At 35.9% G+C, this 15,880-nt stretch overlaps 1 protein-coding gene across 1 annotated transcript; it reads right to left on the bottom strand.

Moving 5' to 3' along the window:
- Positions 1-8,921: 8,921 nt before the first annotated feature.
- Positions 8,922-10,450, bottom strand: LOC6647799 (solute carrier family 25 member 40). The gene has a single exon (XM_002070339.4). The coding sequence runs from the start codon at positions 10,370-10,372 to the stop codon at positions 8,987-8,989; it is 1,386 nt and encodes a 461-aa protein (XP_002070375.1). The 5' UTR covers positions 10,373-10,450; the 3' UTR covers positions 8,922-8,986.
- Between the last annotated feature and the right edge of the window lie 5,430 nt (positions 10,451-15,880).

Raw genomic sequence — 15,880 nt, 5'->3', positions numbered from 1 at the left:
GCGAGAAATTGTACATTAAATGAAATCATGATAAGTATTACTATAGATTTATTTAAAATTCAAAAGGCAATGTTTATTTTGTTTGCAAATTAGATTTAAGTCCCTAACACACATCAATAAGCTTATTTGGTTAACTTTTATAAACTGTTTGTCTGGCCTCTCGTTCCGGGGGTCTGTCTGTCTGCCTGACTGTCAGTCACTCAATTGCCTCAATGCCTCATTTAACCTGGTTACCTTGGGCAACCAAATAATACTTGACTTGAACTCTGCATTGTTTGCGGCATCCAAAAATAAAAAAGGCAAATACCAAAAGCAATTTCGTGGTGCTACCAGCTTAATTTTTCGCCAACAAATTCTGTCAAAAGTTTCAAATCAAACTCACAGTTTTTGAGTAAGCAAATGTCAACATTTTTCTCAAATATTTTCCACATAGTTTCTTCTTTTGGGTCCGGAGAAAAGTTTCTCTGCTCCTTTGGGTAGTAGAATGTGGGTGGTTGGGTGGTTGTTGGTGGTGGTTTAGCTCCTGTCACCGCAGCATAGTTGTTGCTATGTAGCTCTCTATCCTCATGGATTTACTATGCTCAGATGAAAAAGTTTCGTTTTCACTTTACCTACCTCTGTTTTGTGTTGCCATTACTTTTTTTTTTCTTTTTGGTTTTACCACAACCGAATTGAGTTATTGTGCCATGGTCTCAGTACACTTTTGGGGTCCTTTATGTAAATTGCTCTTGTGCCTTGAAGTTTGTCGTTTTTTTTCGCGAAAACTGAAATTGAAAATGTTTCCTTTTCGCATTTTCTCCTAATTAAATTGCATGCGCCCCATTGGAGGTACGGTCTATGTCTCTGTCTGCAGATATTTTTGGTGTAAATATTTGTTGTCAAACAACGCTAATATCATAAAGGAAACTGATGTTGATGGCCCCAGGCGGTGGAGATCCTTTGGCCATCATTACGCGAAAATTACTAATTGACCTCGACAAATTTCAGTTGATGGGCCATTCCCAGCAGTGGCCACTACAAAGGGCAAAATGAATAGGATAGCAAAAAAAAAAACAAGTAAAGGAGAAGAGGATGCAAAAATAAACTTGATATGAGATTCTTCTTTCATTCTTTCGCCTGTTTGGCAGACATTTTCTTTGCTTTTCAGCTGGGTAATTTGCCACAATTGGAAAATGCCTGTAGCAGTTTTTCCTTTATGCTTTTTGCACTCTATTTTTCTGTACTCACAAGTTTTTTTTCCTCCATCATCACATGAACACGATAAAAGGATAGGGTGAGGTTTAGTCTATGTGTTCCTGTGTGTGTGTGTGAAGGAAAGAAATTCCTTTTTTGCCAAGTTGAAAAGTGTATGAAATAGTCCTTAAATTGAATAAACCACCCAGCCAAACCAAAGGATAACTTTTATGTGTGTGTTTTGAAGAGGAGGCAAGTTTTATAAAGTGTTAAATGGAAGTTTGTTAGTTTGATATGAAAATGTAATGGAATTGGTATCAGTCTTTGAAATGTACAATCTTCAATCACTTTTATTGATACCAGGAAACCAGCAAGCAGATTCTTTGGCTCCATTCAAATACAATTAATCAATTACCCCAATTGATGTGATTATCCTCTTCCTCTACTTAGTTAACTTTGGCCTCCACATTATGGACACTTAGGAACCTATTAAATATTCATCTCGAGCATAACCAAATTGAGCAACTTTATTGAATAATTCATAAACTGCCAAAAAATTGCAAACAAATTAAAACCAGAAAATCAAAGTTGCCCAACCAGAAAAACCACAAAAAGAGAAAGTGAGGAGAAAAGCTGTAACTAACGAATAACTAAAGTCATGGCAATCTGCAAAGGGTAAGGGCAAGCGGTATTAGTTTTTCCCCATCTAACAACAGTAAATATTTTCAAAAATTTGCTGACAACCGCAAATTAGAGCAAGTCTCAAGGAGTATATTAAAGTCAGAAGGCAAAATAAATAACGAACAAACCAAAAAATAGGTTACAGTTCGGCAACTCGGCAACAAGGCAACAAACTTTCCGGGCAACAACAATTGAGGCATTAATACTCGTTCGTTCTGGTCTCTAAATTTGATTTACTGTTTCGGCTTGTCTTCTTCTACAAATGCAAAACTTATGACAAAATTGTATTTCCCCACAAAAAAGAAAAAAGAAAAGTATAAACATGAAGAAAACCAGCAAACAAACAGAAAATTTAATATTAAAATTTGCCATTTGAGAATAGACAAAATTTACAATTCTTCTGAATGAAATTGAGATACTCTTTAGTCAAAAGTTAAACTGTGTAATATAATTATAAATCATAATGTCAACAATTTAGTAACAATCCCTTTTGGCACGTGTATTAACAAAATAATCTTTAGATGAAAGTTGATGTAGACATATTTGTTTAATTATAATTACAGCTAATTAATGACGACATACAAACGGACGGACTGGCAGACAGGCAGTCGGAAGCTTTTGTTGTTTATTAAGCTGCTTAAAAGCACTTTATAATTAGTATTATTCGATTATTTATACATTTTAAATTATTGCATTAATAATGTCGCCTCCCTCTCTCTTTTGCTCTCTATCCCCATCCCACAAAACCAAACACTTTCATCGTTGCCATTCAATTTCAATAGCATAAAAAACCAAAGTGGTTAACAGAAACAGATTGCAAACAAAAAAGAAAAACAACATTCCACAAATGTGACGAGCCCCACACACAACAAGTCTAACATTTATAACAGAAAACAATAAATAAAATAAAAAACAACAACAACAACAACAAAAGAACAAACATTAAGCAAACCGCCCAGAACCAAAAGCAAACATGCAAATTATGTATAACCATGGCTTTTGTTTCTCCAATGTGCGAGTCGCGCACAATGTTTGACTTTTTAATGAAAATTTTAATATTTTAATAGGCCCAACAACTCATCAAAGATACATACATACATACACACATACATGCAAATATCTATTACTCAACTTGCATATATACAGAGATAAATTTAAAAAACAATATGTAAATAATTTAAAATTCAAACAATTATTGTAGATTGTATTTGAAAATAAGACACAATGAAAATAAAAATAAAAAAAAATTGAAAAACAAAATTTTATTGCAATATAAAAAATTATGCTTTAAATAATGTAGATAGAAAAGCTCTCGCCATTTGTCGAATAGTTATTTGTTAGGGTAACTCAGGAAATTGATAGGGCTACCAATTTTACATTTTAAATGCCCCAAGGACTTAAAATTTGGCAGAAGTTAATCGAATTCTTCCAGACGTCTCGAGGTAAGTAAGGTATTTTTTTTGTTTGCTTTATTACGAGAGAATTTAAATTTGTTTTAGTCACCAAGTCACTCCTTTGGCCTAGACTGATGTATGTTTTGTAATTTACACGGCAATTCACTAGAATGTTTATTTGTGCACATCAATTAATTTGAGTTTACAAATTTTTGTGTTTGTTCAGATTCCTCTCAGCCGAATGCTGTGGAATTTGTGTAATAACTTCTCTAAAATTTGTTTTTTTTTCCTTTGTTTTTTCTGTGCATGTAATGGAAAATTTAAATTTTCTGCTGATTATTTTCATAAATAATGAGAATTTTCTATCATGTGGGGCAATGTTATCGAGTGCAAAAACAACATATTGCGCAAATTTAAATGTAATTTTGTGGTCCAGTTTTTGTGTTTTCAAATGAAAATAATTTGCAATGTCTGCTATAACAAAATGTGTATTGTAAAAATAATAATAATATAAATATTTAATTAAATATATTTTAAGTGTGAAAGTATTCTACTGTACGAATACATTTCCATATACCCGCATGGAGATTGTGTGCTCATTATATTATTTTTAATTAATCTGCATAATTGTTTATAAATTTTTTGGGTTTGTTTTGCTTTGCGGCTTCCAAAAGTTCAATGGCTTGTAAAATTGTACATTGTGTGCGCTGTAAGTCGGTCAATAAATTGAAACAAAATCAAAATCAATTGACAATATCAAAACAAAAATGCACATATATACAAAAAATCAATTGGACATTTGTTTATAATAGGTTAGGGAGCAGGAAGAGAGAGGGAGAGAGAAAAACAAAAAAGTTACTTTCATATGTATTTCCATTAAACATATCCATTAATTGACTTAAGTTTTTGTTTACGGTCAGTCTGATGTTCGGTCGATTAAGAATCAAGGATATTGAGGTCCCTGTAAATTCTCCTGTAATCATGTAGAAGATGCAAATTGATTTGATATCAGCTCATCGTAGAGATACTAAGTAAATTATTAAATTATTATTAATAACCTTGGTCTCTGGATCAGGGGTTGGGCTCATTTTTGTAGGCCTGTAAATTAATAGTGGAAAAGCTAAGTAGAAAATGTTTTCGAACCTAGTAACTAATAATTTGGTTTCCTTTTTCCACTAGAGTAATCTGTTTTACTCAAGTAAATATACCTACTTAAAAGAAACTAACTAAACATTTTCGCATTTAAATGTTTCACCATTAAATTAGACAAAGTTTTTCCCACACAGTCAAAGTTTATGAATTATTTGCTGCCTTTGTCTACACTTTTAGATTTTTATGAGCTTTGTTTCAAAAAAAATTCTTAAGAACATAGCGACAATTACAACAATAAATGAAAGAAAACTAAAAGCAAAAAAACCCTTAAAAAGTAAATAAAGAGTAAAGAAAAGCGCAGAAAACTTTGATACAGAACGTGACTTGCACTAGAATGCGAGGCCAAAAGGCAGTCATGCATCGGCTTCGGTAGGAGTCATGTGGCTCTCTATTCAGGCATTCAGGGTCTTCGAGTAGCAATTAACGCCATGATGTTGCGGTTATTCCATGAGCGCTCTCATGTGGGCGTATGTGTATTTGCTTTGCTTTTGTCCATGGGACCGAAAACGAGATGGCAAGTGGCTGGTTTGGTGTTAATGCGAGAATTGGCAGCTGCAACCTCATGCATTTTTATAGTAGCATACTTTTCAGGGCCCCTTTTACATTTAATTTGCTTATTACGAACTTTTATGCCATAGACAATGTCTTCGTCGCCAACGTTGCGCCACTTTCATTTAAGTTTGTTGCAATTTGCAATTTGGGTCGCTGTCTGCCATCTGCGTCCTTTAGTCCCACCCTACGCCCTTTCTTCTGTCTGCCATACGCATTTGTCGCTAATTTGGCGCGTAAAGTCACTTCCATTCGGTTCACCATACCCCAAAACCATCCCAGCCATGCAGTTCGTAATTGTTTGGCACCAATTGTTTTAAATGCTCGGCGCGCGCGTACACAAATTGCTTGAACGTTGCACAGGCCAAAGCCAGTCAGCACAAGGACAGCCAACCAACCAACCAGCTAGCTGGTGAGCCATCTGCCCCATGCCCTATGTCAACCCAGTTGAATATGCTGTAACATTGCCATGCAAGACACAGTCAAAAATACTCAATAGATAGATATGTATGTACATATATATAGTTTATATTCCATTTGTACAAATAACAAACAACTTACAAAGCACTTTCTAACTATAATATGACATTATTTTTTTTAGCTTTCTCTCTTAAGTCAATTGATAAGGAGCAACGATATTTCCTCTCCATTTTTTAAGGCATTGGAGACTTAATCTTAGAAATAAATGTTAATCAAATGCTTCGTGGTAGTTGAATAATTTCAAATTTGTTATATCGTTATATTTGTTATGGGGAATATTGTTGATGCCAATTGGTGGTAATAAGAGATTGCAAATGTTTTTATTATAAACAAAGAGTATGCATGTCGAGTGTGCGTCTATATGTATGTATGTGTGTGCGTGTCTGAACTTTTGCAGTTTCAAGTCGAAATCGATGCGCATCAATATTCAATATGTTGCTTTTACTGGCGCCAAGCTTGGAGCTGCCACACAAGCCACCATCATCATCATCAACAGCAGCAGCAGCAGCAGGAGAGCCGAAGAGGTAGTCGAAGGGATTGCTGGAGCAAAGGCGAGAAAGCAATAGCAACAGCAACCCAATCATCCGACCCTGCCAGAGCCATCTGATGTTTGCTTTACGTAATGGAATTGTGCGGTGAATGCCGCGTGCTACTTTTTCATCTTCGCCATCACGCCTTCATGCCGCACCATCATTTGGTTCCCTCCTTTAGCCACTAGCTTTTGACTTTTTGTCTGTGAATTTTCCTTGGCATGGCATACGGGATTCTCTCGAATCGAAGGCATTCAATTGGCTCATCTCTGTGTGCGTGTGGGTGTGGCTGTGTGTGTGTGTGTGTGTGTGTGTGTGTGAGTGTGTGTGTGGGTGTGTGGGTATGCGGGTTGGAGGCCAAACGACAAGCGGCAGGCGTCAACATTTGCTTACCGCCTTCGTTCAATTTATTTTCAATTTTAATTAAATAAGCAAAAATGTGTGCATACATTAAATTTTCAAATTGAAGTAAGCTGATTATAAGTCCTGCATGAAATTGCACTCTGGCTCTCGGGGCCAGAAAGGAAAATGCATGAAATGTTTAGCCAAATGAATTGGGAATTTAACAAGTATTTGTTGCCATTTTAGCATGTTGATTAATAACAGAAATTGCAAATATTCCCACAAATATATATAATGTTCATTTCAGTTACGCCCTAATGAAATACAGTATAAATGCAGTACGTAATAAGTTGAAATTACTTTTGCATCGATTGTCGGAAAATGTAATTGAATGGAAACAGGATAGAGAAAACATTTCCTAATGCCAATATATGCCATATGGCCAAAGGCATTCGTAAATATATTTCATGTGAACGGAAAGATATATCTGGGATGGATACCCCTTACTCTTTTTCGGACTTCCGTTTGTTGCAGTGTCAATGGCAGGCACATCAGCTTCAACACGTGCTGGTATTAGCAACCAACAAAGTGCTGTTATTCTACAGTTTTACACTACAATTACCAGCTCCCACGCACACACACTCACATTTGGGCAACGTGTCAAAATCGACACCACGGCACATGCTCGACCCTGATAAAACCTTACACATTCAATCCCCATTCCTACTTTTTTCCTTCTTGCAGCACGGAACTTTACGTGTCCTAGAAGAAGCAGCTAGTACGTACCTCGTACGTGTCGAATTCCATATGACAACGTTAGTCATAAATGTAAGACAATGTCTGATGTAGTAGGAAAGGGAAAGGTGATGTAGGCAGACGTGAAGGTGACGCTAGTTAGTTTGTCATATGCCATCTGCATGTTGGCATATTTCAATCTCTTTCTCAACACACCAGCTTAAGAGGGACGTAGGTGGTTGGGCTGCAAGCCAAACTTCTGCTTCTGCTGCTACAACGTAATCATATCAGGCGTAACATTTTGTCAGACTAGTTACGCTCCGCTCCGCACAGCTCTACATCCACTCGCTGTGGGAAAGTTGTCTTCTGTTTTTACCTAAGCGTCAACCACTTGTCCTTGGCATCCTTGTTAACGCTGTTGTTGTCTTCCATTTCGGTTTCTTACTACATACCTCAATTTTGCATGCAACTTGCTCTTGTCATCAAAATGCAACAAGCCATATGAATATGCAAAATATAATATTGGAAACTTTAAATTTTATGCTTTTACAAAATATTTTGGAAATTTGACAAGCAAACAAATTATCCTAGGACATTTTAGGTAATATTTGCTTGGGACTTAAATCGATAAATATTAACAAATTTAATAATTAATTTATAATCACATATGCTATTCTTACTTTTGGAGTGCTTTTGAGTTAAAGTTTTTAAAGACTTAATCTGTCATTTGGCCTTCTACCATCAAATTCTCTGTGGTTGCCTTCTTGTTAATACATTTTTGTCAATTTTCACCATTTCTTGTAGATTTTAAAAGCTTTTCTCTTCTTATTGCATTTCACACTTTTGGAATGTTCACCATTATCTTGAGTTTCTCTTTGCCTTTGCCGTGTCGCTGCCATAAAGCAATTAAAATACTTTTATGTGAAACTCACTCACATTCATTCTCGAATTGCTTACTGTCTTATCTTTTATTTAATTTTTTGTTTTTTTTTTGGTAATTAACATGAGTTTTCCTTTTGCTTCCTTGTGTTTATTATGCCAACGGCAGCCATAACCAACTGCTGATAGTAGTGATAGATGGAAGAATGCTGCCCCTTTTCACCTATTTTCAGCTTTAAAGTCGAATGTAGCATAAATTGGTGACCCCAACGTTTCCCTTATGCAGTATGTGTGCCAAAAGCTTGAGTATTTTGTCGCTTTTGATGTGAAAAACAGAGAGAGAGAGAGAGAGAGAGAGAGAGAGAAAGAGTGAGGGAAGCAGGAATATGTCTATGTAGCAAGCAAGTTGACTGCTGACAGAAAAAATAATTGACATCAAAATGATGATGTGGAGAACTGAATGGATGTATGCGCGCGAGAGTGTGTGGTTGTATTGAGGGGAATCTGTCTGTGTGTGTGTGAAAGATGACACATGTTTCACAATATGTTGCCAGTTTATTAACACAGCAAAAGAAATATGCGAAGTGCCATGGGTCCTATGCACACTGCAAGGGTTAGGGGAGCACGACAAAATCAATTGATGCATGCATTTATTTACAATTTTCTTTACACTTTTAATTGGTATGGGAATACTGAGTATACTTTAATGGTTTAATCGAAAAAGGGGTTATTCATTTAAAAGTTCTTTAAATTTAATTTCCACTGCCGTTGCAATACAGCTTTTCTTTGTCATTTTCATTCAATTTCCTTTTGAAACTTCCTTGCAAATTGCAGTTCATGTAAATAAATGAATTTTTCATTAAGTCAACACACGGAAAAAAGGAATGGAAATGCGAATCGATTTTCCATGGTAAATCTGCATTACATTTATAATAAAAAGTCACACACTTAACTTAATTTCTTATAATGAATTTTTTATCGGACATCAAATTAAAAATGAAAAATTAAGTAAACATATTTAATTTAACAAAGGGATCTCTCCTCCTCCTCTTTCTGCACATTCTCCACCACCTATTCGAGTTCATCCTCTTGCACCAGTTCGGCATTCGGATTGTTCATCAATAGGGCCTGATTATGCTTCTCCACATTGTAGTGAAAGAAATACGATTTACTGTACTCGAAGGTGGATATCATTATGGCACAGGCTGGAGCCACTTTAAATAGCCGCGGTCCATATCCGGTGAAGAGTCCTCGCAGTCCTTGTCTGCGATATATCGCCTTAAGTCGACTGAAGGTGGATTTCTTTTTCAATTCCTTGGCAGGTGAGTCTGTGAATATGACACGCTCGCCAAACTCAATTTGTTCATGAGTCTTGACCACATCGAAGGGGGTGGTGACCAAGGCGGCCAGAGAACCCGCAAGTACACCGGAGGCAAAGCTGGCACCAATCGACGGATGATCTCTATCGCCAAAGCGGCCTTTCAGAAACTCATAGATGGGCCAATAGATGCCCGAAAAGGGCACATCTCGCAAAATGGTCGGTGGTAGTCCTCGCCAGAGACCCCAAATACCCTGCAGAGCAATCACATTGCGCACAAATCCCATTACCTGGGCATAGGTTAGCCTCTGGGATTGCATTTTGGTGCGCACCAACTCAATGGGACTGACAACCGTTACGGCACTAATGCGTGCCGTTACACCCGACAGCATGGGCACCAGCAGAGGCAGAGGGGGGTCAGCGTTAAGGTTCGGCCTCTTGGCCAAGCCAGAGTCAGAGCGAAAGAAAATCCCTCGATGCGTCTCATAGAGACCTATATACATGGCCTTGAACTGCTCATAGGCAACAAAGTATATAATGGTGGAGGGAAGAGCCGAGACCAGAGTGGGGCCCAGACCAGACCACAGCGAACCCAAGCCCTCATGACGCCCAATCTTGAGGAGGGCATCCCAAGAGCTGGTGAATTGTGTCACCGGAGTGTTGACCACAGTGGCGTATGAATTCGGCCGGTGGGAGAACAAGTGATCCATCAGCCCATTGCAATAGAGAAAGCACTTGGCCGAATGCGTTTGCTGCGACTGCATGCGGGTCTTAATCACGTCAAGCGGAGTCATAAAGCAGGCGGTGATCATGGCTCCCGTGCAAGCGGACATTACCTGCTGCATGGGTCGAATCCGAAAGCGGGGATCATTGAGCATTCGCGTTGGTTTCAACTCAGGCTTCTTTCCATCACTGTTATCACCTTTGACCTCGATTACTTTGCCCTTGCCATCTGCTACTTGGCCTTCGCTGCTGCTGCTGCCGCCACTCCCGCCGCCTCTTCTGGTATTCTTGTGGGGCAAGGCATTGGCTCTGTGTGCTGATCGTGGTCCGCTAGCCTGTGTTAAGTCTGGCTCGGATTGTGTGGCCTCTGTGTTCAATCCGCCTCCGCCTCCGCCACCAGCATCCTCCTTCGACATGTCAGCCCCGTCTCCCTAATTGTCGTGTATGTGTGTGTGTGTTTACAGGCAAATAAATTCAGTTTGTTTGTTTTTTAATATACATAAATCACATAAGACGTGTCAATAATAGTCTCATGTCAAACGGAATTCACATACAACTCTCTGGCTACAGAGTAGCAATGTCCCACAGGTAAAACCAAAACCATAAACCATAAAAATGCAGCAACAATTTTAAATGGAAAACTAATTTCTAAAGATATGTGAGATACAAATTTTACTTGTTGTGCAATTTTGTGTAAATATTTTACAATATACAAAGTTGCCACATTCAAAAAATAAAAATAGAGTTGTCATTTGTAGTAAAAATATTTTCAGCTCTGAGGAATAAACACTGCAATGCACTTCACTTCACTCAAGTTAAAATTTTTCATTTACTTCATTCTGGCAATTACTTCACTTCAAATGCAGTTTAAAATGTTCTTACAGAAAATTGCATAAAATGAAATTGCATTGAATTATTTTCATTTCGTATCTTTTACTTTGAAATTAAATAGTTTTTAGTTCAACCTGTTTATCGTTAAGTGTTTTATATTTTTGCCAATATTTAATATTTTGTTCCACTTGAAATGTTTACACACTAATCGAATTATTTTGCTGAGCATTTTCCAAACTAGTTTTCCATTCAACTCGTCCCCAGTCACGTTTTCACACAGTTTTCTCCAATTCCGACCATAATCCATACCAATGACCTCCAGACGATTGCTCTGGTTCCAGGCACGTTCGCTTGGCCACTGAAGTGGAACGGTGAAGAAAGTCAAAACCATCAAAAAATCAAAACTAAACATATGTAATTAGAAAATGTTTGCCTCAGGAGTGAAAAATTTATATTTAATTTTGTGTACGAAGTTTAAACAATTTATATGTTTATTTGACTTTTATTATTTTTTAAAGTGTCTGCCATATTACCAGCATACTTTTCTTCATCCTCTTTGATTAGAACTATCAACCTGAACACAGAAATTCGAATGACATTAAAACCCATCGACCGGACTTTATTGAAATATGGGAGGGAATGGGCTTGAATTTTTACTTTGTGTTCGTGCTGAGCAAGTTCAAAAGGCAAAATTCAATTTCCAATCGTAGTACATTTTTAATAACATTTTTCAAAAATCGAGCAGACAATTTGTTAAACTAAATTTGTTTCTGAAGGCATTTTAAAAATTGGTTTACTTAAATGTAGTTAAACCGTTTGGAAATTGAATAAAAATTGACCAAAATAAAGAAGGACAGATTACATTACTTTAAAATAAAACTCAATCTTTCTTAATATCCATCTTTTTTGATTGGCACGAAAACCTTATAAAACTAGTATGAGCTCGATGAAAAAAATATCAATTCCTATGAAAATTGTTGAAACATTGTCCTTAATAATAAAAGAAAATAATAATATAAATAAAGCTGCTAAATATTTATTACTTCGTACACAAAGCGGTGCAAAAATAATACAATTTCGAAGAGACAAGACGCGTGGAGGAAAATTATTATAACATGGTTTTTATACTTATAGTGGCAAAAAAAAGGTGAAATTACAGTCAACCTTAGAGTTAAATGTAATCCCTACATATATAAATTTCATCTATGGAAATTCATGTAAGACTTAATTTTGAATTACTTTTGGTCTATAACACTGAAAAAACAGCTGCATGTGGCAAGCCTAAAAAAGTGTAAAAAACATTGTAACGTTACAACGTTATTTTGTTGTAAGTACATTTCAGATTTTTTTATTTTTCATACTTTTGGATGGTTAACGACAAAATTGCCAATAAAGGCCATTAAAATATGCTTTAAGAAAAAAATAATTGGAAAATGATATGGCTAAGGTGTGTGGGGAAATTTTTTACTTAAAAATACAGCAGGACAACTTTTCACTTGCAGTGCCAGTGAAGGGGAGTGGCCAGTGTGCATATTTTTTGCCGGCCTTATGCATTGCCATTGTCATTGGTTTTTTTTTTTTTTTTGGGTTGGTTATTCTTTGGCCAACATTGTTGATTGGCAGGCTTTTGTTGTTGTTGCTGTCCTTCATCTGTCCCTTGGCCATGCTTCAACAAAATGTTGTGTTGACATCAGTTTGACAAGAGCAGACCGGGCTGGGGGGACAGGTTGAAAGAGCGAAGAGAAAGAATCTCTTCTTTTTTTTTGTATTTGCATTTAATTGTGGTATTAAAAATACTCCAGGCTGGGTCCAGGACGAAGCAGAACCATGCACACAGGCGGAGCTTTATTTATGGGCTATGTGTCCTTTTTTCTCTTTATATTTCGTTTTTTGGACTGCAAGTATAAACATTGACATTGTGTGGGCGTGACTCTGGTTGGTTGGTTGGATTTTCCCATTAATTTATTTTGCCTAGTTGTTTGGGCAATATGTTGAATGTAAATGGTTTAAGATAGGATTACGGTTTGACAAAGTGTAAAGATATTCAAGCATTGATTTTGCTGAGACCATCAATGAGAGTCTAATGAACTGTTCACTGAGCAATGAAATCAAATTAAGTTTACGCTTAAGTGCTTTCATATGAGAGCGTGATTAGCCTGTTTAAGCCTTTTAATTCGTAAATACATATTATTTATATTATATTAGATATGAGAGGAAAAACTTAAACCTAACTTCTGTAAATGACTTTCTTGATTCGAGAAGAGTTCCTAAGACTTATTTAAACTCCAATAAGACATAATCGAAAACTCCTTTGGATAGACTGCCTGTATAGTTACTTTGATGAAACTTTTCTTAGCATGACCATTATAAATCACCTCTGTCTGCTGTTTATTGGTTGTGTTTCAATGGAAGAAGTTCTTGGAACTATGTAGATATTTGCTTAATTGTTTAATTTTATGCACAGAGTTTCGCTTGAAACTTTATTAAAAGCGTAATTGTGAGGGCGTTTTAGAGGATGAAGAGAGGGTGGAGGGCTTATCAGGAGATGGCTGCCTTCCAGGCTAGTTAACATTTCCGCTTTTCCAACAAACAGGCAAACAAATTTTGCAGTTTTTCAAACATCCGTTAGCTGGAAGCTGCTTAATTGTAACAATTTCACGACTTGACCTTGCCCAGGCGAGTGTTTTAATTAATTTCTAGAAGTGAGGCAAATAAATGCCAGGCGTTGCCTAGAACAGCAACAACAAAAAGGACAAGTTCAAGTCTATTTAAAAATGGCCTGAATTTTTCACACTTCATGGCTATGCATTGCCAAGAATAGGTTCAAACCAGCCAAATGGGTTAGATGGCTGATGGCCTGGGCGTGAGAAGCGAGTGGAACCTTTAAAGGCCAAGCAATTTTTTAATTAGCGCTGCTTTTGTGCGTATTCGGTTATCCTTTTCGTAGGTCCTGTTTTTGGGTGTGTTTACTCACTCATATACATACACTTATACACCTGGAAAGGCTCAGACGCTTTTAATTAAAAAATACAAAATTGACAGAAAAAAGAAACACCAGAAATAATGTTTGCCTTCATTCACGTAGCGTTGATTGTTTGTTAAGGCAAAGTTAAAGGAAAAACGTAATCTTACACAAGTCCCAGCACCGAATTCAAATGCCCTTAATAAGTTGAAAATATATTCACTCTTTGTTCAGAGTTCAAAGCATTTTCATTTATTCTCTTATTAGCTGCAACATTCTGATAACAAAATGGAAGTTAAGTCCTAAAACTTATAGCTTTATTAAGATGAATTTTTTAATCAAGACGATTAGATGCAAAGGAATAAAATAATTTTTGAAACTCTTTTATCTGTTTAACTGCAATCTACAGTCATAAAAACTCAAAGCTGTAGATACCCATTCATTTATGAATTACTGAATACTTTCAAAGTGCATGTTAAATTTGGTTTAATTTCTTCCTTTGGCTATTATTTTGACCTTAAATGTTAAGGATCTTATATTAAATTTAATTGCGGCTAATTTGCTTTTCAAAAATGCAGCCATTTTTCCTCAGCTCATAAGTTTTAATTTTCTCTCTCCCTTAAATTTTTTTTGTTGGGGGAGCAATCATAGCAATTTTCTTGAAATTTTCTTTTTCGACGAATATTTTCCGCCTCTCTGGTTTTCATTTTTCGTTGTGCCTTTTTTGTGCTGTGTTTTTTTTTTTCGTTTTTCTTTTGCTAGCTTTTTGTTAACTAAATTATTAAAGTGATAATAGGGCATAAAGCTCGTAACTTAATGGTTGAGAGTTCTTTTGCTTGGGTTTTCTTAAGAGTTTCGATGTGTTCAATTGATATCAATTCATTGAATTGACTTGGCGCCATTTATATAATGACTTGAACGTTTAGTGCTAAATTTATTTTCAATTCAACTCAAAATTTATGCTAATCTCTGGTATTAATAACAAAGCAATTATAAACTTTTACATAACTTAATCAGATTTTCATACTTGTGTATTTTGGCCAGAAAAACTTGCCAGCGTTTGTCTTTACTGTTTATCAGACCAAGAGCAAATGGTTTGGTGGGTTGGTAGTGGGTGAATGGCCCAAACAAGAAAACTTAAGGATTGTTCATTTTAGGTTGCCTCTTTTGCTTTCCTGTTTCTTTTTTATTTTCTTATATTTGTGTGTGTTTTTTCCTTTTCCATTTTTGCTCTGTCTACGTCATTTATGAATAATTCATGAGGTAACTTTATAAAAATATCGCACAAATGGCACTAAAAAGAAGGCAGTGAGACGAACAACTAAAGAGAAGATGGAATTTTGAATGCTCTTAAAGAAACTAACTATTATATTTAGCTTAAATGCATTTGGCTTCAGTCGACATTTTTCTATTCGTTTAGTTCTTTTACAGTTACTTTTGATTGTAAAATTATTCTTAATATTTCAACATTTGTAAGTTTTTAGAATAGCTATGTTTAGTTTTTAGCTAATGCCCAGACGATACTCTAACTAATGTCTAGGAAAATGGCTTGAAAGGAAGTTGGGATTTTGTACCTGCATTAAATATGTAAAAATTTGATATGCTTATAAGTGCAAATAAAAATATACAAAAAATAAAGCTAAAACAAGTTTAAAGCCTGGTAAATTATTAAATTTAAATATAAGACGAAATGTTGACCAACCCTTGAAACAATTTCAAAAATTGGTCAAAATGAATTTGCGATTATGCAATTTTGCATATTTAACAGATTTTTAAAAGCGGAGAAAACAAAAAAATAACCCTCAAAAATGATGGAACAACTTTTGAGTTTTACCTTTTTTTTGGTTACGAATATTTAAGCAAGGTTTTTCTTTTTGTTTTTGTTAGGTTTTGTTTGTTCTAACTAATTTGCATTCTGCCTGTTGTTGTCTGGGCTCTTTGAGAAATTTGTTACACTCTTTTTACACATTTATTTTGATAACACGTCATATGTAAATATTTGCCAAGCATAGGCAGGTGAAGGCAGGGAGGGAAAATACGAGAGGATGCATGTTGACCCCATGTACGGAAGGGACTTTCACGTACATCCGCCGGAATGAAAAATGTGGCACAAGTTGCTTCATTATGACAA

Source organism: Drosophila willistoni, chromosome 3R, assembly GCF_018902025.1.
Source record: "Drosophila willistoni isolate 14030-0811.24 chromosome 3R, UCI_dwil_1.1, whole genome shotgun sequence".
Classification (NCBI taxonomy): domain Eukaryota; kingdom Metazoa; phylum Arthropoda; class Insecta; order Diptera; family Drosophilidae; genus Drosophila; species Drosophila willistoni.
The sequence above is the reverse complement of the archived record's forward strand: the minus strand, read 5'-3'. Positions and strand labels throughout refer to the sequence as shown.

What these genes read in the sequence shown, in the direction of transcription:
- LOC6647799 (XM_002070339.4), bottom strand. Translation starts at nt 10,372, where the DNA reads ATGTCGAAGGAGGATGCTGGTGGCGGAGGCGGAGGCGGATTGAACACA.